This window comes from Prionailurus bengalensis, chromosome B4 (assembly GCF_016509475.1).
Source record: "Prionailurus bengalensis isolate Pbe53 chromosome B4, Fcat_Pben_1.1_paternal_pri, whole genome shotgun sequence".
Lineage (NCBI taxonomy): Eukaryota > Metazoa > Chordata > Mammalia > Carnivora > Felidae > Prionailurus > Prionailurus bengalensis.
This window is the reverse complement of record NC_057358.1, coordinates 18257439-18281554: the sequence shown is the minus strand read 5'-3', so window position 1 is coordinate 18281554 and position 24116 is coordinate 18257439. Positions and strand designations below refer to the sequence as shown.

General features: G+C 37.9%; 1 protein-coding gene across 1 annotated transcript in view; it reads right to left on the bottom strand.

Moving 5' to 3' along the window:
* MALRD1 (MAM and LDL receptor class A domain containing 1) overlaps positions 1-24116 on the bottom strand; it is a 792972-nt gene that overhangs the window by 166324 nt on the left and 602532 nt on the right. Inside the window, exon 34 of the mRNA XM_043564232.1 lies at positions 2134-2335. Coding sequence (XP_043420167.1) covers positions 2134-2335 — 202 coding nt within the window. The remainder of the gene's footprint in view (positions 1-2133; positions 2336-24116) is intronic.

Genomic DNA, 24116 nt, shown 5'->3' with positions numbered 1-24116 from the left:
CTTGAAAGTATAATCTGTTCTGTAATATAGTAGGCAACAACCCAATTATACTGACGCAAATGTTAGAGATCCTGCTCATACGATCAGTTATAACCATTACTGTGATTATTTAGAATACTGACGTTTCAGCCCATGTTTCCTACACCTTGTGATGGGTTCTGGAGATGAAACAGACATGTTTCTCCTGCTCTTGAGGAGCTCAAAATTAGTCGGAAGTGATAACGCATGTATGTGTACGTACATAAATGCATGTTTGCATGTGTGTGACAAGAGCTAACAATAAGTAGGGGAAGGAAAGAAACGGAAGGAAGGACAGAGAAGGCTTCAATGGAATGGTGACTGGGAGGAGCTAAGAATAGAAATGACCAAGAACATTTACTGTTGGAAAGACAGAGGTTTGTTTTTGTTTTTTCCCTCAGACACATGGTGACAACAAAGAGTGTGGTTGTGGATACAGGCACATTTGCAGGTGGAAAAGAGGTTTAAGGGAGTTTGTTACAAACGGCAGTTATTTTCTATTCAAAGGATACTGGAACATTGGCAGAGTGAACAAAGTTCAAGGGAGCAGCTGGGAGATTTGAGAATTGTTGTAGAAAAGCAGTGCCAGGAATGGGAAAAAAGATGTGTGCGGGACCCTGGACTGCCCAGCTAAGGTGATAAACCAACATTTTTAATGGCCTCAACAGCATGACTAGCAGCAGCCTGGAAAATACAAAGGGTTATAGTAACCCAGTTTCGAAGACTGGTAAGGTCATTATGACTGAGAATGACACAGATACTTGTATTTATTCTACAGAGTTGGTCTGATAAATAAATGTGTTAATACATGCAAAGTAGTCAGCACAATGCCTGGCACATAATTAGAACCCAAATTTATCTCTAAAAAATTGGACATAAAATAATTCAAAGTGCTGACTGACAGTGGAATTGAGATGTTGGATCATTAGATCTGGGATTGTTAGCGGGAAAAGTATAAAGAAGCTGTTTTATTGGGGGGGGGGGGCGGGAAGCAGGAAGTATTGAGAATCTGGGATGATATTTTTTCTAATTATGCTGGAAAACAGGTTTAGGAAGAGTAATCAGGAAGTAGAGGATATAATGATCAGATGAGATTTTCAGCCCTAAAATTTCAGATGGGATGAAAGGACCCAGGATGTGAGTGTGGGAGCTGGTTATGGAGGAGGAAGACTTATGAAGGTGACTAGAATTGAGAAGGTTAATATTTCACATAGGCTGAATAACCTGGAAGGTGAAATTGCCCAGGATTTAGGTTCCAGAGAAAAACCATTAGAAGGATAAGAACCCATATCTGTGGCCTTAAAAAGAAGAAACGTTTTTATGTTTTTAAATTTTTAAAAATTTTTATTTTTTAAACTAATCTCTACACTCAATTGGGGCCCAAACTTACAACCCCAAGATCAAGAGTTGGATGCTCTACTGACTGAGCCAGCCAGGGATCCTCAAAAGAAGAAACTATTAAATAGTTCTATAAAAATAAAATTTTGAAAGAGGCATAGCATAGCCATAAAGGCAATAACCCTATTATTTAACTTTGAAAATCTGAAGACTTTATAAAGAACATATGGCTACTTCAGTGGGAGCGTCGTAAACAGCAGAAATTCAGATTTCAGTTCAGGGAATGATTTCTTACAAAAAGAGTTACTGACAAGATTCTAGGATTCTTTATGCAATAAAGAATTCTAGAATTCTAGATTGTACAGTAGAAACACTGAAGAGAAGGGAAATAGCCTAGAGAATGAGGGAAAGTGAATGTGGATAGAAAAGATGGTTTGGAAGACAATGGGTGACCAGAAGCATCTTTACCTTGTATACTATTGCGAACCTTCAGAAATAAAGCAGACAATAATCCTCTTTTAATAGAATTAACTTTCCTCTATGTCTCTTAAAGAACTGTAATTGAAGTAATTTGGTTGCCTAGGGGACATGAAAACTTTATGGTTAAGCTCATTGTCAGAAAAACTTTACCTCCTACAACATATTTTGTTCTTCCTTCAACGGACGAATGGTACTGTACCTGGACACAAATGTTATTCATCAGGAATTCCCAGTTCTTCTATTTTTAGATAGTAAAAACAACACTTGCACATCCCATCTACTGACGAAATTACTCACCTCCAAAGACACATTCTGGGGTGAAAGAGATGTCATCAAGGGCTATAAAAACGTCTTCACTTCCAGCCAAATCAGCTTCAAATGCCACTTTAAATGCACTGTTACTAGAGAGCGGTACATATCCATACATCCAACCAGTTCTTTTATTTCCAATCACTGACCACACCAGGATGTTCAGCCCAGATTCCTCAATGGTATATACCTAATAATGGGATGGAAAAAAAGAAAGAAAGAAAAGAAAAGGCAACTCTTTATGGTTTGCATGTTGTACATATATGGCATCCTGGTTTAATGAAAGAATGGAGTCTGGCAACGTGACAACACAACACCTTGACTATGATATTTCTATCTGTACATAAGGGCATTACAAAGTGAGTTGTGTTTTCTTTAAGTTGTTAGACCTTTGTTTGGTTTGGTGTTGTCATGTCAATTTCCGTGTATCATATTAGGTATGGCCAAAACCTAAACTATCTTAAGAATCTATAAGAGCTGGAGAAAATATTAAACGAGAATTTCTCATTGCTAAAGGACTTCGTCCATGTTTCACTGAGGTTGTTTTAAAAGAAGAGAATGCTTACAGTAAGTGAACATGATCGTATACATATTTATGTATATGTACCTATGTGTGTACATATACATACGCATTTCAGAAGCCAAAACAATGTGCAGAACATATTATTTTCACAAACAGGAAATCTTCCTGAATTAACTAACATCAGTATCTAAGACCTTTTTTTTAAGTGCAAGGACTAACATATTTAACAAATAAAAGTGAAATAGCAATAAAGTTAGCTTTAAAACCAACCACCATGCCAAGTCCCAATAATCTTTTTAAACTGTAAAACCAATTCAAAACAAAACAAAAAATGCCACTTCCTAGTGCTCTTCAAAAAAATCTGTATTTTAAACAACAACAAAAACAAGTAAGGTTGTAAACATATTTTTCTGTATTACCTTTTTGTACCTAACTTTCAGTTATCATTTCCCCAGAAATGATAGTTATATATATTATAGTTTGTAATATAATTTAATAATCACTTACACAACTTTCTTTTACACGGGAAAAAAATATGACCCAGAGGAAAGAAAACCCATGGACAGTAATTTTCTTCTATCGCAACGGTGTTTTTGTCCAATGACATTCCTCCCTACTAAAAAAGTCTTACCTTCTCTCTTAAGATCAAAATTTATCTAAAGATAATTTATCCTATAAAAGTTTATCCAAATTTTATATTACCAGGAAAAAATGATACCACTCATTCTGTTGCATGTAATGTTAATACTGGCATTCCACAAATATTCTCAAGAGCCACTAAATAATCTAGAGTCAGAAATTAGCACGCTGTTAATGTTCACTATTACAAAAAGTCTAAGTCTGAAATCCATAGATATTTATCCAAAGGATACAAAAATGCTGATTCGAAGGGGCACACGCACCCTGATATTTATAGCAGCACTACTGACAATAGCCAAAGTATGGAAACAGCCCAAATGTTCATCGACTGATGAATGGATAAAGGAAATGTGCTATATATATATATATATATATATATATATATATATATGCACACAATGTAATGTTAGTCAGTGATCCAAAAGAATGAAATCTTGCCATTTGCAATGACATGGATGGAGCCAAAGTATATTATGCTAAGCAAAGTGAGTCAGAGAAAGACAAATGTCATATGATTTCACTCATATGTGGAATTTAAGAAACAAAACATATGAACATAGGGGAAGGGAAGCAAAAATAAAATAAAAACAGAGAGGGAGACAGACCTTAAGGGACTCTAAAATACGGAGAACAAATTGAGGGCTGCTGGTGAGGTGTTGGGTGGGGGGATGGGCTAAAAGGGAGATGGGCGTTAAGGAGGGCACTTGCTGGGATGAGCACTGGTGTTACACGTAAGTGATGAATCACTAAATTCTATTCCTGAAATCATTATAACACTATATGTTAACCAACTCAGATTTAAGTTTAAAAAAATCCACCTCTTAATGGAAGCTAAAACAATAAAAAAATACATCAAGATGATCATAGACAAAGAAAAACAGAAAAAATGGCCCAAGGTTAGGAAACATGAAAAGTGAGATCTAACATCAACCGTGTGGAAAAGCACACATTTTCTAGCAAAAATCACTTTTTATATTGATTCCTCAATCAGCGAAATAAGCTGAGTCAATATGAAAGGAATTTGGGTCATTTGAGTGTTTCCCGTCTCACACATAAGCAAACACTCATCCCAAAGAGCATTCAGTTCAAGGATCTGGTGGGTACCTATTTCTAAAATTAAATTAAAAATTTTTAAAAAGAATTAAAAAGGTAAGAAGCTTCCAATTCAATATAATAACAGGACAACGTTACAAAATCAACCTAAATTGAACTGTCTCAGTCTCTCTCTCTCTCTTTTTTTTTCTTCATAAATCCTAGGCTACATCACAAAGATTGAAAAGGGGATGGTTTTATCTTATTTATTTTATAACTCTTTTTCTGGAAAAACCAATTTAGAAGATCAAATTACATGAAAATAAAACCCAATACTTCCTGTTTTTCAAAACCCTCGTATAAATGTATTTTATTAATATATCTATTTTTATTGCTTTTCACCTCATTTTTCTCTCTGCTTCCAGTCTTCTTCATCTTCAGTTGATCTTACATGCTCATGCCAAATTCCATTTCCTCCATCCTTCTTTTACTCTGCTTCTCCCAAATCCACCACCACATCCCTGCCTGTTCTCCCTCCCCCTGCGCCCCATCAAGCCTATCAACTCTCCAATAAACTTCAACCCCTGTCATCTCATTATTTCACCCTAGTATAGTCCACATTAATTCTGAGCAATTTCACCAATTCATTATTTAATGCCAGTGAAACTTTTTGACAATCTCATGGGCTGTTTCAACCGTAACATGTATTGTTAAATTGAATAATTGCATGTTATGTCCAGTGTTTCTGCAGCCACAACGGCCAATGGTAAAAGTAAGAGGATCGTGTAAAGACTCCAGGTAGTGATTTTTTTTTTATATGGCCAATGAGAAACCCACAAAAGGATAACATTATGTATTTCTGTCTTTCAATGAAAATAATGTTCACTGTCCAGAAAAATTGTTGTGATAACCATCAGCAAAATAATTATGTTTAAAAAACTTTTTAGGGGCACCTGCGTGGCTCAGTCAGTTAAGTGTCCAACTCTCGATTTGGGTTCAGGTCATGGTTTCACGGTTCCTGAGATCGAGCCGCATACCGGGCTCTGATCAGCTCAGCGACTGCTTAGGATCTCTCTCACCCTCTCTCTCTGTGCTCCTGAACCACTAGTGTGCATGCACATGCACACACTGTTTCTAAATAAATAAACTTAAATTTTTTTTAAAACATTTACTTCTTTGAAAAAGTAGAATGGCTAATATCCTTGAAAAATAGTTTAATTTGTTCCTAATTTTATATTTTATTACACATGTTTTACTGAAAAACAATTTCTGTTGCAATAATAACTTACTATTTGAAATAGCTTCTCAAATCTGCAACTGGGACAAATAATTTGGCTGCTTCTATTTTGATATTCTAAATTTTGGTTGGATGCTTACCCACTGATATCATAATAGTCAACATTATACGTTATAAAACATTTTATCATGATTTTTAACACAAAACAAAATGGATTCAAAGAAATATATAAGCATATTATGTTTAGACATTATAATCAAGATATTATATTCAAAGATGATGTCATAGCTGAAACTATTTATGATACAGGGCAGGGAAAACTTGAAGAGAACTTGCTAAATCAAAACGCAGAATAGAATTATGTGTCATATACATACAAATATTATAATAATATCCAATTAAATTTATGTTAAGTTTTTTGAGGAGGAAACTCCTCCACATTTATTTAGGACAAGCATACCTTTGGAGGAAAATATCAACAGATATAAAGAGGTAATAGAAAATATGAGTGTTAGTAATTAAATTACAGGACAGTATGGAAATGAGAGAGAAGCTATTTCGATAATGTCCGAGTATGTAGGTTTTCCAGGTAAAAAAATTGGAAGAGTCTGAATAGTAGATTTTCCTGAAGTTCCTCTCCTGAAGCCAGTCACAATCTCTAAGGGCCTACAACACAGAAGGTAGGCTGATGCTGACTTCAACTCTCTTAATGGACACTTCTGGATATTAGAAACAATTTATCTATTTCACTATATACTTATCTTATTGAAATTAGTGCATGAAATGCATAAGTAAGATGAAACCTTGCCTATACATGGTCCCAGTAATTCCCAGCTATTCTGCTAGATGTCTGTTCATTAATCACCACTGATAGCACAAAGCAGTGAACTGAGATACACTTAATCCATATCAGTGCAGTTTCTCTTGATTCATTTGCAAACACTTTAATTTATATAATAGAAGAAAGAAAAAATCAAAAGCAATGAAAGAAGAAATTTGCCTCAAAAAGAAGTTATAGGCTATAAACTCATTTAATTAAAGATAGAAATAATCCATATTAATGAGAATTTAGTACATTTACATACATTATGTTATGTGAACCCTACTACACATGTGGGCCTATTGACTGCCCTCTACAAATCTGGATTTGAGTTGTAGAGAGATATTAAACAATTCATTAGTCGTACACAGCACAGACTTACAGTCCTCCATATAGCATGTAAGGAGATTAGAAATCATCATTCCAGTCTTCGCAACAAGGAAAAGGCTGAGCTGAAAACCAACAATTGTTCTTAGATCCATCAGATAATTATTGTCACAGAGTAATCATGACCACTGCCCCCCGATTTGGGGAGAAAAATAGGCAGACACAAAGAATCACAACTTACCAGGGCAGAGGCCCAGGCAAAGAAACTCCTGTGGGAACCAGTAGTAGGGTAGGAGAACCTGGATTGAAATTGATGAATTGCTGGACTTGTCACTATGGATAAGTTTCAAAGTCAAACATTCTTGAAGGGATCCCACACTTTTGTGAACTTGACTTCTAGGAGCTCCACCAGTCTCTCACATTGAAAATCAGAGAAAATTTTGGCAAATAAAGAGGAAAAGTAGCCATTTTGAAATAGACACAAAGCATTCTGTTCTTCCTGGCAAGACTTGCCCTTAAGACAAACTACTTAAAGAAAACAACCTCACTGGAGAAAAGAAAATACCTAATTCCAACTCCTGGTACCTTTCCAGGTGGGGAAAGAGAAATTCCAGCCACGTCTACCCTTCCTGTCTTACATCAGGAGTGGAAACACAAACAAACAAACAAACAAACCAAAAACTGGAAAAGCAATTGTGAAGGAACAACCCACGGATACTAAAGGACTCACTGAGACCTAATCATAGGCTCCAAACTTACCAACACATGAGGAGGGCTTCTGTGTAAGAACAGGGAAACACAATGAAATAATAGCACACTGAAGGCCTTGTTTAGAAATAAATCTCTCTGGGAACCCCAAGATAACAGGGAAGACAAAAAGAAAGACAACAGAGGAAATTATAACTGACATCTATAGTTACAACAGAGAGTAAACATATCCTAACCTCTAGCCAGATACACATAAAACCTCACATAAAAGGCCTAATTCCTTCTACCCAGTACATCATGGCAGTCTGTCAAAAAAGACAAAAAACACAGTTTGAAGAAACAGAGCAAGCATCAGAAACTGGTTTAGATATACTAAGGACATGGGAATTATCAAGCAGGGAAGTAATACAAGTATCATTAATAAGATAAGGGCTCTAATGGAAAAAGTAGACAGTAGGCAAAAATAGGTGGATAGTATAAACAGAGAGATGGAAACTCTAAGAAACAATCAAAAGGAAATACTGGAAATAAATAAAAACACTAAAAGAAATTAAGCATGCCTTTGATGGGTTCATCAATAGACTGCACACAGGAAAGAATCAGTCAGCTTGAAGGTATGTCAAGAGAAACCCCCAAATCTGAAATGCAAAGAAAAAAAAAGACTGAAAAAAATGGAACAGAATATCTAAGAACTGTGGAATGGTTACAAAAGGTATAATATGCATAATGTAAATACCAAAAGGAGAAGAAAGAGAAAGAAAAGAAGAAATATTTAAAGTGATAATGAATGATGCTTTCTCAAAATTAATGACAAATCCCAAACCATAGATCCTGGAAGATCTCTGAACGCCAAATATTTGTCTACACCTGGTCATATGATATTAAAACTGCAGATATCAAAGACAAAAGTGAAAATCTTGAAAGAAGCTAGGTTGTGGGGGATTACCTTACTTATAGAGAAGCAAGGATAAGAATTACATCAAATTCTCTTTAGAGCCATGCAAACAAAAAGACAGTGGAATAAAATATTTAAAACACTGAAGAGAGAGAGAGAGAGAGAGAGAGAGAGAGAGAAAGACTCCAAATTAGAATTCTGTATCCAATAAAATTATTTGTCAAAATAAAGAAGAATTAAAATTTTTCTCAAACATGAGTTAAAGCAATTTTTCATTAGTACACTTGCCTTGCAAGTAACGTTAAAATAAATTCTTTAGAGAGGAGGAAAATGATATCAGTCAGAAAATCAGATCTACATAAAGAAGGATGTTAAGAGAGGAATATATGAAGTTAATAAAATAGTTTATTTTTTATTATTAATTGATCTAATAAGTAAGAGTTTGTTCAAAATAATAATAGCAATGTTGTATTCAGTGATTTTAGTTTTGGCATAAGTGAAATAAATGAATGGCAGCATATCTAAGAGATTGAAAGGAGGACTTGAGAATATTGTTTATAATGTACTTACACTACATATAAAGTGGCATAGTGCTATTTGAAAGTCGACCTAGATTTACAAGTGTAAATGCATACTGCAAACTCATGGGCCAAAAATTAAAAAAAAGTTAAAAAGTATAACTGATATGCTATGAAAAGAGAAAAAAAAAGGAATCCTATAAAATGCTCAATTAAGACAAAAGCAAAACAGAGTGGAGGATGAGAAAGAAAGAAAGAAAAAAAAAGAATAGGAAGAAAAGAAAAGAAAAGAAAGAGGCAAAGGAAAGAAAAGAAAGAACAACATCTCCCAGTATAAAAGAGAAACAAATACGCTAGATATTAAGCCAAGTATGAATAATCACTTTAAATGTTAGTTTTCTAAATATGCCAATTAAAAGGGATTGTTATAGTGAATTAAAAAAAAAGACCCAACTCTATGTTTTCTATAAGAAACCCAGGTATCAAGGCACAGATAGATGAAAAGTAAAGGGATAAAGATACACCATGCTAATATTAATGAAAACAAAGCTGGAAAACCTATCTTAACTTTGGACAGAGCAAATTCAGAGAAAGGAAAATTATCAGGGGCGAACAGGGTATAACATAACGAAGACAGTGGACAAATCTCTAAGAAGACATAACAGTCCTAAATGTGTATGCAGCTAATAGCACATCAAATACCTGAGGCAAAAACTGGAAGAACTACAAGGAGAAATAGATTAATCCACTCATACAGTTGGAGACTTCAACATCCCTCTATCAGCAATCAGATCAAGAGGCAGCAAATCAGTAAGGTTATAGCTGAACTGAGCAGTATCAGTCAACTTTACGTTTGTAGAATACTTCAGCAACAGCAGAACTCATATTCCTCTAAAATTCACGGGGAACACTCAGAAAGACTGATGACATTCTGAGCAATCAAATACACTGTAGTAAATTTAAAAGAATAGAAATCATACAATATATGCTCTCAGATCACAGCGGAGTTTAACTAGAAAACAGTAACAGGAAAATAGCTGGGAAACCCAAATCTACTCGGAGATTACACAACATACTTCTTAATAACACATGGGTTAAAGAAGAAATTACAAGAAAAAAAACCCTAAAATTATTTAAAACTAAATGAAAATGGAAGTAAAATTAATTAAAATTTGTGGGACACAGTGAAACAGTGCTTACGGGGTAATTTTATAGAATTAAGTGCAGGTAGTAGAAAGGAAGAAAGATCTAAAATCAAGCATCTGAGCTTCTTCTTTGAAAAGAGTGATAAAACTTCTAGTCAGGCTACCTAAGCAAGAAAAAGAAGATGCAAGAATAAATATCAGAAATGAAAGGGGAACTATCTTTACTGATCCTGTAAAAAGATAAGAAAGGATTATTAACAACTCTGTCCACAAATTTGATAAACTAGATGAAATGTACTAATTCCTTGAAAAGGCATATCTTACCAAATTTCGCACAAGGATGAATAGATAATCTGATTAGGCCTATAATATTAAAGGAATGAAATGAATTATTTAAAGAGAAAGCACCAAGCCCAGACAGATTCATTGGTGAATTCTACCACACATTTAAGAAATTATATCAAGAGTTGCGGCAAGATGGCGGCTTAGGAGGACGCTGGGCTCACCGCACATCCTACTGATCACTTAGATTCCATCTACACCTGCCTAAATAACCCAGAAAACCGCCAGAGGATTAGCAGAACGGAGTCACCGGAGCCAAACGCAGACGAGAGGCCCACGGAAGAGGGTAGGAAGGGCGGCGAGGCGGCGCGCGCTCCACGGACTGGCGGGAGGGAGCCGGGGCGGAGGGGCGGCTCGCCCGGCCAAGCAGAGCCCCCGAGTCTGGCTGGCAAAAGCAGAGGGGCCCGGCGGACTGTGTTCCGACAGCAAGCGCGACTTAGCGTCTGGGAGGTCATAAATTAACAGCTCTGCTCGGAAAGCGGGAAGGCTGGAGGACAACCAGAGGGAGAGCTGCTGAGCCCCCTGACAACAGAGCTCAGTTTGGTGGGGAACAAGGGCGCTCGCCAGCGCCATCTCCCCCGCCCATCCCCCAGCCGAAATCCCAAAGGGAACCGGTTCCTGCCAGGGAACTTGCTCGCTCCGCGCAAACACCCAACTCTGCGCTTCTGCGGAGCCAAACCTCCGGCAGCGGATCTGACTCCCTCCCGCTGCCACAGGGCCCCTCCTGAAGTGGATCACCTAAGGAGAAGCGATCTAAGCCTGCCCCTCCTGCCCCCGAGCACCTTGCCTACCCACCCCAGCTAATACGCCAGATCCCCAGCATCACAAGCCTGGCAGGGTGCAAGTAGCCCAGACGAGCCACACCACCCCACAGTGAATCCCACCCCTAGGAGAGGGGAAGAGAAGGCACACACCAGTCTGACTGTGGCCCCAGCGGTGGGCTGGGGGCAGACATCAGGTCCGATTGCGGCCCCGCCCACCAACTCCAGTTATACACCACAGCACAGGGGAAGTGCCCTGCAGGTCCTCACCATGCCAGGGACTATCCAAAATGACCAAGCGGAAGAATTCCCCTCAGAAGAATCTCCAGGAAATAACAACAGCTAATGAGCTGATCAAAAAGGACTTAAATAACATAACAGAAAGTGAATTTAGAATAATAGTCATAAAATTAATCGCTGGGCTTGAAAACAGTATACAGGACAGCAGAGAATCTCTTGCTACAGAGATCAAGGGACTAAGGAACAGTCACGAGGAGCTGAAAAACGCTTTAAACGAAATGCATAACAAAATGGAAACCACCACAGCTCGGCTTGAAGAGGCAGAGGAGAGAATAGGTGAACTAGAAGATAAAGTTATGGAAAAAGAGGAAGCTGAGAAAAAGATAAAAAAATCCAGGAGTATGAGGGGAAAATTAGAGAACTAAGTGATACACTAAAAAGAAATAATATACGCATAATTGGTATCCCAGAGGAGGAAGAGAGAGGGAAAGGGGCTGAAGGGGTACTTGAAGAAATCATAGCTGAGAACTTCCCTGAACTGGGGAAGGAAAAAGGCATTGAAATCCAAGAGGCACAGAGAACTCCCTTCAGACGTAACTTGAATCGATCTTCTGCACGACATATCATAGTGAAACTGGCAAAATACAAGGATAAAGAGAAAAGTCTGAAAGCAGCGAGGGGTAAACGTGCTCTCACATATAAAGGGAGACCTATAAGACTCGTGACTGATCTCTCTTTTGAAACTTGGCAGGCCAGAAAGAATTGGCATGAGATTTTCAGGGTGCTAGACAGAAAAAATATGCAGCCAAGAATCCTCTATCCAGCAAGTCTGTCATTTAGAATAGAAGGAGAGATAAAGGTCTTCCCAAACAAACAAAAACTGAAGGAATTTGTCACCACTAAACCAGCCCTACAAGAGATCCTAAGGGGGACCCTGTGAGACAAAGTCCCAGAGACATCACTACAAGCATAAAACATACAGACATCACAATGACTCTAAACCCGTATCTTTCTATAATAACACTGAATGTAAATGGATTAAATGCGCCAACCAAAAGACATAGGGTATCAGAATGGATAAAAAAACAAGACCCATCTATTTGCTGTCTACAAGAGACTCATTTTAGACCTGAGGACACCTTTAGATTGAGAGTGAGGGGATGGAGAACTATTTATCATGCGACTGGAAGCCAAAAGAAAGCTGGAGTAGCCATACTTATATCAGACAAACTAGACTTTAAATTAAAGGCTGTAACAAGAGATGAAGAAGGACATTATATAATAGTTACAGGGTCTATCCATCAGGAAGAGCTAACAATTATAAATGTCTATGCACCGAATACCGGAGCCCCCAAATATATAAAACAATTACTCATAAACACAAGCAACCTTATTGATAAGAATGTGGTAATTGCAGGGGACTTTAATACACCACTTACAGAAATGGATAGATCATCTAGACACACGGTCAATAAAGAAACAAGGGCCCTGAATGAGACATTGGATCAGATGGACTTGACAGATCTATTTAGAACTCTGCATCCCAAAGCAACAGAATATACTTTCTTCTCGAGTGCACATGGAACATTCTCCAAGATAGATCATATACTGGGTCACAAAACAGCCCTTCATAAGTTTACAAGAATTGAAATTATACCATGCTTACTTTCAGACCACAATGCTATGAAGCTTGAAATCAACCACAGAAAAAAGTCTGGAAAACCTCCAAAAGCATGGAGGTTAAAGAACACCCTACTAACGAATGAGTGGGTCAACCAGACAATTAGAGAAGAAATTAAAAAATATATGGAAACAAACGAAAATGAAAATACAACAATCCAAACGCTTTGGGATGCAGCAAAGGCAGTCCTGAGAGGAAAATACATTGCAATCCAGGCCTATCTCAAGAAACAAGAAAAATCCCAAATACAAAATCTAACAGCACACCTAAAGGAACTAGAAGCAGAACAGCAAAGGCAGCCTAAGCCCAGCAGAAGAAGAGAAATAATAAAGATCAGAGCAGAAATAAACAATATAGAAACTAAAAAAACTGTAGAGCAGATCAACGAAACCAAGAGTTGGTTTTTTGAAAAAATAAACAAAATTGACAAACCTCTAGCCAGGCTTCTCAAAAAGAAAAGGGAGATGACCCAAATAGATAAAATCATGAATGAAAATGGAATTATTACAACCAATCCCTCAGAGATACAAACAATTATCAGGGAATACTATGAAAACTTATATGCCAACAAATTGGACAACCTGGAAGAAATGGACAAATTCCTGAACACCCACACTCTTCCAAAACTCAATCAGGAGGAAATAGAAAGCTTGAACAGACCCATAACCAGCGAAGAAATTGAATCGGTTATCAAAAATCTCCCAACAAATAAGAGTCCAGGACCAGATGGCTTCCCAGGGGAGTTCTACCAGACGTTTAAAGCAGAGATAATACCTATCCTTCTCAAGCTATTCCAAGAAATAGAAAGGGAAGGAAAACTTCCAGACTCATTCTATGAAGCCAGTATTACTTTGATTCCTAAACCAGACAGAGACCCAGTAAAAAAGGAGAACTACAGGCCAATATCCCTGATGAATATGGATGCAAAAATTCTCAATAAGATACTAGCAAATCGAATTCAACAGCATATAAAAAGAATTATTCACCATGATCAAGTGGGATTCATTCCTGGGATGCAGGGCTGGTTCAACATTGGCAAATCAATCAACGTGATACATCACATTAACAAAAAAAAAGAGAAGAACCATATGATCCTGTCAATCGATGCAAAAAGGCCTTCGACAAAATCCAGCACCCTTTCTTAATAAAAACCCTTGAGAAAGTCGGGATAGAAGGAACATACTTAAAGATCATAAAAGCCATTTATGAAAAGCCCACAGCTAACATCATCCTCAACGGGGAAAAACTGAAAGCTTTTTCCCTGAGATCAGGAACACGACAAGGATGCCCACTCTCACCGCTGCTGTTTAACATAGTGCTGGAAGTTCTAGCATCAGCAATCAGACAACAAAAGGAAATCAAAGGCATCCAAATTGGCAAAGATGAAGTCAAGCTTTCGCTTTTTGCAGATGACATGATATTATACATGGAAAATCCGATAGACTCCACCAAAAGTCTGCTAGAACTGATACAGGAATTCAGCAAAGTTGCAGGATACAAAATCAATGTACAGAAATCAGTTGCATTCTTATACACTAACAATGAAGCAACAGAAAGACAAATAAAGAAACTGATCCCATTCACAATTGCACCAAGAAGCATAAAATACCTAGGAATAAATCTAACCAAAGATGTAAAGGATCTGTATGCTGAAAACTATAGAAAGCTTATGAAGGTAATTGAAGAAGATTTAAAGAAATGGAAAGACATTCCCTGCTCATGGATTGGAAGAATAAATATTGTCAAAATGTCAATACTACCCAAAGCTATCTACACATTCAATGCAATCCCAATCAAAATTGCACCAGCATTCTTCTCGAAACTAGAACAAGCAATCCTAAAATTCATATGGAACCACAAAAGGCCCCGAATAGCCAAAGGAATTTTGAAGAAGAAGACCAAAGCAGGAGGCATCACAATCCCAGACTTTAGCCTCTACTACAAAGCTGTCATCAAGACAGCATGGTACTGGCAAAAAAACAGACACATAGACCAATGGAATAGAATAGAAACCCCAGAACTAGACCCACAAACATATGGCCAACTCATCTTTGACAAAGCAGGAAAGAACATACAATGGAAAAAAGACAGTCTCTTTAACAAATGGTGCTGGGAGAACTGGACAGCAACATGCAGAAGGTTGAAACTAGACCACTTTCTCACACCATTCACAAAAATAAACTCAAAATGGATAAAGGACCTAAATGTGAGACAGGAAACCATCAAAACCTTAGAGGAGAAAGCAGGAAAAGACCTCTCTGACCTCAGCCGTAGCAATCTCTTACTCGACACATCCCCAAAGGCAAGGGAATTAAAAGCAAAAGTGAATTACTGGGACCTTATGAAGATCAAAAGCTTCTGCACAGCAAAGGAAACAACCAACAAAACTCAAAGGCAACCAACGGAATGGGAAAAGATATTCGCAAATGACATATCGGACAAGGGGCTAGTCTCCAAAATCTATAAAGAGCTCACCAAACTCCACACCCGAAAAACAAATAACCCAGTGAAGAAATGGGCAGAAAACATGAATAGACACTTCTCTAAAGAAGACATCCGGATGGCCAACAGGCACATGAAAAGATGTTCAGCGTCGCTCCTTATCAGGGAAATACAAATCAAAACCACACTCAGGTATCACCTCACGCCAGTCAGAGTGGCCAAAATGAACAAATCAGGAGACTATAGATGCTGGAGAGGATGTGGAGAAACGGGAACCCTCTTGCACTGTTGGTGGGAATGCAAATTGGTGCAGCCGCTCTGGAAAGCAGTGTGGAGGTTCCTCAGAAAATTAAAAATAGACCTACCCTATGACCCAGCAATAGCACTGCTAGGAATTTATCCAAGGGATACAGGAGCACTGATGCATAGGGCCACTTGTACCCCAATGTTCATAGCAGCACTCTCAACAATAGCCAAATTATGGAAAGAGCCTAAATGTCCATCAACTGATGAATGGATAAAGAAATTGTGGTTTATATACACAATGGAATATTACGTGGCAATGAGAAAAAATGAAATATGGCCTTTTGTAGCAACGTGGATGGAACTGGAGAGTGTGATGCTAAGTGAAATAAGCCATACAGAGAAAGACAGATACCATATGGTTTCACTCTTATGTGGATCCTGAGAAACTGAACAGGAACCCATGGGGGAGGGGAAGGAAAAAAAAAAAAGAGGTTAGAATGGGAGAGAGCCAAAGCATAAGAGACTGTTAAAAACTGAGGACAAACTGAGGGGTGATGGGGGGTGGGAGGGAGGAGAGGGTGGGTGATGGGTATTGAGGAGGGCACCTTTTGGGATGAGCACTGGGTGTTGTATGGAAACCAATTTGTCAATAAATTTCATAAAAAAAATTAAAAAATTAAATAATAATAAAAAAAAAGAAATTATACCAATTATCTACGATCACAACCACAAAACCGAAGCAAAGGAAACATTTCCAAATTCATTCTATGAGGGCAGTTTTACCCTAACATCAAAACCAGGTAAAGACATCACTAGAAATAAAACCTATACACTGAGATCTCATATAGATTCAAAAATTTCACCAAAATATTGGCAAATTGAGTCAAGTATTGTGTAAAAAAATCATAAATAACATTAGGCGAGATTTATTCCAGGTATGCTAGGCTGACAAACATTGGAAAATCAATTAATGTAATCTATTATGTCAGCAGGTTATAGAAGAAAAATCATATAATAATATTGATAGACGCACAAGAAGCCGATGACAAAATCCTATACCTATTCATGATAACAACTCTTAGGAAACTAGAAAGAGGAAAGAAGCTTCCTCAACTTGATAAAGAACATTTTAAAAGAACCTAGAGAAAACCCCATTCTTCATGGTGAGAAACTATACACTCTCCTGCTAAGATCAGGGAACAAGCAAAAACAAGTGCCTTCACTGCACTTCATTGTACTGCAAGTTCTAGCTAATGCAATAAGAAAAAAAAAGATATAATGATCATGAACAAATAAAAATGCCTTTGTGTGCAAGTGACATGATTGACTATATAGAAAATCCCACAGAATCAATAACAACAAAAAACTCCTAAAACTACTAAGTAGTTTATAATAAAGCAAGGTTGAAGGATACAAGGTTAATATACAAAAGTCATTGATTTTCTTATAATCCAGCAATGAACAAATGGATTTGAAATTAAAAACACAATACTATTTATATTAGCACAAAAGTACATGATTCATATGAAGAGCATTATAAAACTAATGAAAAGAACATGGAAGGTCTAAATAAATGCATGATATTCCATGAGGCAGCCTCAATATTGTCAAGATGTAAGTTCTCAACTTGATATATACATTAAAATCCCAGTCAAAACCTCAGCAAGTAAGTGTGAGGCATCTGTCAAACTCTTTTAAAGTTTATAAGGAAAGACAAAAGACATACAACAGCCAATACAGTATTGGAGAAGAAGAAACAAAGAGAACTGATACTACCCGACTGCAAGACATTTTAAAGCTACAGTAATCAAGGCAAGGTGGACTGGAGAAAGAACAGATCAATTGATCAACAGAACCGAAAAGGCAGCCTGGGCACAGACCCACATATAGTCAACTGATTTTTGATAAAGGAACAAAGGCAACTCAATGAGGAGGATTAGTATTTTCAACACATGACATCAAAACAACTTATTCCAACTGCAAAAAAGGCAATCCTAGATACAGAACTTCCATATCTCACCCAAATTAATTAAAAAATGGCTTACAGACTTAAATGTCCACTGGCAAACTATAAAAATACGAAGAGATTATATAGGAGAAAATTCTATGTGGTCTTGGGTTGTGAGATGACTTAGCTATAAAACCAGTATCATGATCTATGAGTGAAAACATTGGTAAGGCGAACCTCACTGAAATTAAAAACTTCTGAGGTGCCTGGGTGGCTTAGTTGGTTGAGCATCTGACACTTCATCTCAGCTCAGGTCTCCATCTCAGTGTTTGTGAGATAGAGCCCTGCGTCAGCAGGGAGCCTGCTTGGGATTCTCTCTCTCCCTCTCTCTCTCTGGCCCTCCCCCACTCACACATGCTCTCTAAATAAATAAACAAACATTTAAAAAAGCAATTAAAAACTTCTCCTCTGTTAAGGACACCCTTATAACAATGAAGAGACAACACAAAAACTGAAGAAAATATTTTAAAATACAAATCTAATAAAGGCCTAGATCCAAAATACTAAACTCTTATAACTCAGAAATAAGAAAACAAACAACCCAATTACAAAAGGGACAAAAATCTGAACAGACACCTCACCAAAGCAGCAATATAGATGGCAAAAAAGCAGAGGAGAAACACTCAACATCAGATATCATCAGGGAAATACAAGTTAAAACAGCTAAAACACCTATGAGGACAGCCAAAATCCAAATCACCGAAAACATCAAATCCCAGCAAGGAACTTTTTCTCATTGTGGATGGGGATGCAAAATGGTATAAATACCTTAGGAGCCAATTTTATAATTTCTCACAAAATTGAACATACTCTTACCATATGATCTAGCAATTCTGCTCCCAGAGGAGTTGAAAACTCACATCCATACAAGAAATTGCTCCTGAATGATTAGAGAAGCTTTATTTATAATTGTCAAAACTTGGAAGCAACCAAGAGGTTCAATAGGTAAATGGGCCAACAAACACTGGTGCATGTGTACAATGAAATCTTATTTAGGGATAAAAGAAAAATGAGCTATCAAGCCACACAAAGACATGAAGGAACTTAACTGTATATTTCTAAGTGAAAGAAACTAATTGGAAAAGGTATAAAACTTCTAGAGGTAATGTAGGAAAAAATCTAGGTGACCTTGGGTTTTGGTTTTGGTTTGTGTGTGTGTGGGGAGGGGGGGTCGGTGGTTGTTGTTGTTGTTTTTGGTTTTGCTGGTTTTAGTTTTCGAGTAAGAGACAAGTTTATGGATAATAGTATGGAACAGAGTGGGTCGATGTCAGGGCTTGTAGTAATGAGCTTCCCAGTAATAGACAAACAGACAGGAATAGTCCCGACAGATAAGCAGACAGACAGACAGAGGGACAGGAAAACAAAGCCGAATGGGTGAGAGGCCAGGACCAGCCTCCGCACCTGTCGATGGGCTTCAGATCCAGTTCTGCCCTAGAGACCTACAATACGGGCAGGGCTGGCATGGGCCTCAGTTCTCATAGTGTTCATTCTCTTCACTCTATCTCCTCACTCCTTGAAGCCGGGGGACGTTTTCCCTGTGGTTTCCTAGACTATGGAACAGTTGTTCCAGGAGTACAGGGACACAAAGGGCCAAATGTCTTGGAGACTCCCTGGGGAGGTGGAGGCCTGGGTGATGTGGGGTTAACAGCAACGAGGGGGAGAATACACTCAGTAGGACCCCTGTGTCTGGAAAATGTCCCCCACACCCTGTCCACCACACCAACAAGGTGGGGTAAATAAATTTTCAAGGGTAATTCTAACTTTATAAATTTCTGGAACATGTAAAACTATAGACATAGGAAGGAAGATCAGTGATTGCCAGGGACGTGGGAGAGGGAGGGAGGGAGGGAGGGAGGGGGTGGGTGAATAGGTTGAGCATAGGGAATATTCAGGGCAATGAAACTATAGTGTATAATATTGTAGCTATAGGTCATTACACATATGTGAAAATCTGTAGAATGTACAACACCAGGAGTAAGCCCTAATGCACTCTACAGACTTTAATAATAAAGTGTTAAGGGGCACCTGGGGGCCTCAGTTGAGCCTCCGACTTCGGCTCAGGTCATGATCTCACAGTTCATGGGTTTGAGCCCCGCGTCAGGCTCTGTGCTGACAGCTCAGAGCCTGGAGCCTGCTTCAGATTCCATGTCTCCCTCGCTCTCTGCCCCTCCCCCACTCGCATTTTTTTCTCTCTCAAATGAACATTAAAATTAAAAAAAAATAATAAATAATAATAATAAATTAATAATAAATTAATAATAATACTGACTCCTCAATTACAAAAAAGTGTGCCAAAGTAATGTAAAATATTAATAATCATGGAAACTTGATGTGGGAGGTATATGGGAACTGTGTGCATTCTGCTCATTTTCTCTGTAAACCTAAAACTGCTAAAAAATAAAGTATTAATTTAAAAAATACAACTATACACAGTATAGAAATTATGGAGCTAATATGGAATTTCCCTTATTTTCTTTAATTCACTCAATTGCCTAGTTTTGAAAGGTTTATTTATTTTTGACAGAGAGAACAAGAGCAGGGGAGGGGCAGAGAGAGAGAGAGAGACAGGGACAGAGGATCTGAAGCTGGCTCTGTGCTCACAGCAGAGAGCCTGATGTGGGGCTTGAACTCACGAAATGTGATATCATGACCTGAGCCAAAGTCAGAAACTTAACTGACTGAGCCACCAGATGCCCCCACTCATTTACCTATTTTATTGGAAAAACATAAATGTCTCATTCATTTCAACACCAATTAAGCAGTATTCAAATGGTCACTTGGTCTTCTAAACACATTCGCTCTCTCTTTTCTCCCTTGTCTCATTCCATCAAGCTTTCTACTTCCAGTATTGGACATTTAAAAAAGTCAGGTGGCACACAATCTCTTACCTTACAAAGGTCAACTACTTACCCCAATTTCCTCTAAAGAAACCAAGCATCTTTGCCTGATCAGAGGCAGATTCCGCTGATCAAAGTAGCAGGTATGTTAAGCTAGCAGTTTTCTAGAACTGGGCCTCACAACACAGGTAATAAAAATGTCCTTCCAATGGTATCAAAATTTCTTCAAGCTCTCTCTGCCCCACCCCTTCTTCCACATCTCATTACTCTCTCCATGAGGATCCCTTGCCACTCCTCCTAAACACCAGGGACACTCCCAACTTGGAGTGTTGCACTGTTGGTTTTTTTTACTCTCTCTCTCTGTTTGAAATGTTCTCCCATCTCGGCCCCCATATTTGCCTGGCTCACTCCCTGGTCTCTTTCAAGAGTTGGGTCAAAATTTACATTCTCAGTGTGGCCCCCTCTGACTATACCCAGCTCTACCAATCCTCTTACTTGGCCACACTTTTGTTACATGGTCTTTTCAAAGACTACCCAACGTATTTATTTATCACATTTCCTGTTTAATGTCTGTCTCATCATCATAGCATATCCTCTTGGGGCAGGGAATTTGTTTTGTTTACTTAGGTATGCCTAGAATACTGTCCTGTACATAGTAAGTGCTCAGTAAACATTTGCTAAAAATGAAAGAATAGAAAAGTTCAAGATTTAAGAACTTTAGGGTTGGAAAGCCATTTGAGAGACTTGCTAGTCAATAACTTCAGGGGGACCAGGGAGAACGCCTGACTCACTAGTCAGTGATGGAAGCAGAATCCCATGTTTCTCATTGTGCAGTTTCTACCTTAGCAGATTCACTATTTTATCTGAAAAAGAAATATATCTACTTATAAGAACCAAGATTTTTCAGGTACTGCACTGACAGCTACCAATGTTCTCATCACTAAGTTTACAAATAATTGCTTGTTCACAGTAAAACATCACCACAGCTTTTTGGGCTTGGAGGTCACTCAGTTATAAATAACTTATGGTGTCTTAAAACATGGAATTTACCATAGGTTAAGTAGAGGAATGAGTGGCTAAAAAATGAATAACAACAACAACAACAATGAACAACCCCCCCCAAAAAAAAAACTTGGAACAATCAGAATTTGAATTGAAGAACAATCTACATTTCAGCTCTGTCTTTAAAAGTTGAAGAAACATATCACTCTTTTCTCTTTGTCTTTCTCATTTGAGATAGGAGATACAGAACCCCAGCCTGTTATCTAATATCTCAAAGAAAATAAAATAACTTCATTCACATGGAGTCCTTGTTAAAATTCAAAAGGACTACCCAAAATTGGTTGGTGATTATTTGTGCTATAGGGAGGCATTTCTGGTCATCTATTTCATATTTAAAAAGCATGAAGCTTTGCTTTAGTGTTTAAGTTACCTAGCAATAAGAAGGCTGAACCTTCTTATTATGATCAGGGGCTAGAACCCGATTCTAATCCTGGCCATGCCAATACTAATTGGATGTCTTAGGCTGAATTATTTAATCTCTTTCAACTTTGATTTCTTCTCTATTAAGCAGAAGAAATATTAATCCTTATTTGATAAGTACAAATTAAAATAATGTATATAAAGTAAGTACCCTTCCTTTTTATGATTTATTATTCATGTGTGTGCTATTAAATACCCTATTTTGCCTATTCTAAAAAAAGATTTAATGTATCAGGATAAGTATGTTAAAGAGAATGTTAACTGGATGACTTCATTATGAAAAGCTGATACTGTTTCATGGAATTTGAAAAAATGATTTCAGGATGCAATTTCAGGTTTTTCAGATCTTTTACGAAAGCACTTTAAATAAAGGGAACAAGAACCAGAGAGTTTTGGAAATATTCTAAGTTTCCAGTCATTAGTAACTTAGAAAGCTGGGTGTGGGACACAGGTTTCCTATATTCCAGTTGATTACTTTTCCTGAAAATCACTCAGTTTTCAATAAACAGCACAGGCTGTATCAGAGAAGGATTTGCTGAGAAAAATTACAGCTACTATCCATGTAGCAATTGAAACGGCTGATTTGTATGTAGTTCTACAACATTAACTTCACTTTCTTTGCAAGGGGCAGACTATTTAGGAGTAATCAGAAATAAAGAACCAACCAAATGTTTCTTAATAGCAGAATGACCTGGGTGGCATTCAATATTAGGCTGATACTCACACATGTTTTTCTCACCTAACAGTATCACTGTACAGATCAACTTCAAAATACTTTCCAAATAACTTCTCTCAAAGTGAAGGAGAATTTACCCTGCAGAACAGCAAAGAGCAAAAAAATGGAACTGTGACCTGATTTACTTTTAGAGTATTCTGCAAAATTGTAAATATATGGAAAAAAATGGTCTCTGGTTCTGATGGCTCACTGAAAACATATATTTACCTTATATTCCTCAAAAATATTCCACCACAAAGACAGGAAAAATCCTGAAATAAATCCACAGAGCCACTGGAAAATCATGGGTACAGGTACCAATATACAAAAAAAAAAATTAGTTTTTTAATGACTTTCTGCAAGTTTTAAACCAATGGGAAACTGGGGGCACCTGGATGGCTCAGTCGGTTGAGCGTCCGACTTCAGCTCAGGTCATAGTTGGTGGGTTCGAGCCCCGCATCAGGCTCTGTGCTGACCTCCTGCTCAGAGCCTGGAGCCTGCTTCAGATTCTGTGTCTCCTTCTCTCTCTGCCCCTCCCCTGCTCACGCTTTGTCTCACTCTGTTTCTCAAAAATAAATAAATGTAAAAAAAAAAATTAAATCAAAGGAAAACTGATAAAAATACACAAAACTGAGACACTTACAAACACATAGGTGAAATAAAGATGAACAAGAAAGTGTTCCCAGCAGAATTTCAGAATAACCTGAACTGGTGGAGAACAAATTTGAAGGAGCTGTGCATGTGTCACCAAATTAATCAAAGAACTTTCTAAAAACCTAGATTGGGGCTCCTGGGTGGCTCAGTCGGTTAAGCGTCCGACTTCGGCTCAGGTCATGATCTCATGCTCCGTGAGTTCGAGCCCCACGTGGGGCTCTGTGCTGACAGCTCAGAGCCTGGAGCCCGTTTCAGATTCTGTGTCTCCCTCTCTCTCTGCCCCTCCCCTGTTCATGCTCTATCTCTCTCTGTCTCAAAAATAAATAAACGTTAAAAAATAAAAATAAAAAATAAATAAAAACCTAGGTCAACCCTTTGTGTGAGAAGCTGATGATTCTAGCATTCATAGCTAGAACACCCAGGGCGGGTAAACTCACTCATGAGTTTCCACGAGGGGACAAAGGGACCCCAGAAGTGAGATGATAGTCTCTTATGACTGCTATGAAGAACTTTACCTCCTCCAACAAATAAAGAAGGTACCAGTGCACCTTTACGCTAGAGCAAAAAACCAGAGATCTTGAGTCAGAACACGTATTCCCTGCTCAGGGAACAAAGTTTCTTACTGAGCCTGAGGTAATAAAATACATACAGTAATAGTATTCAGCCTAGATTTATCTACATATAGGAACAGAAAACTGATAGTAAATAACCTGAGAATT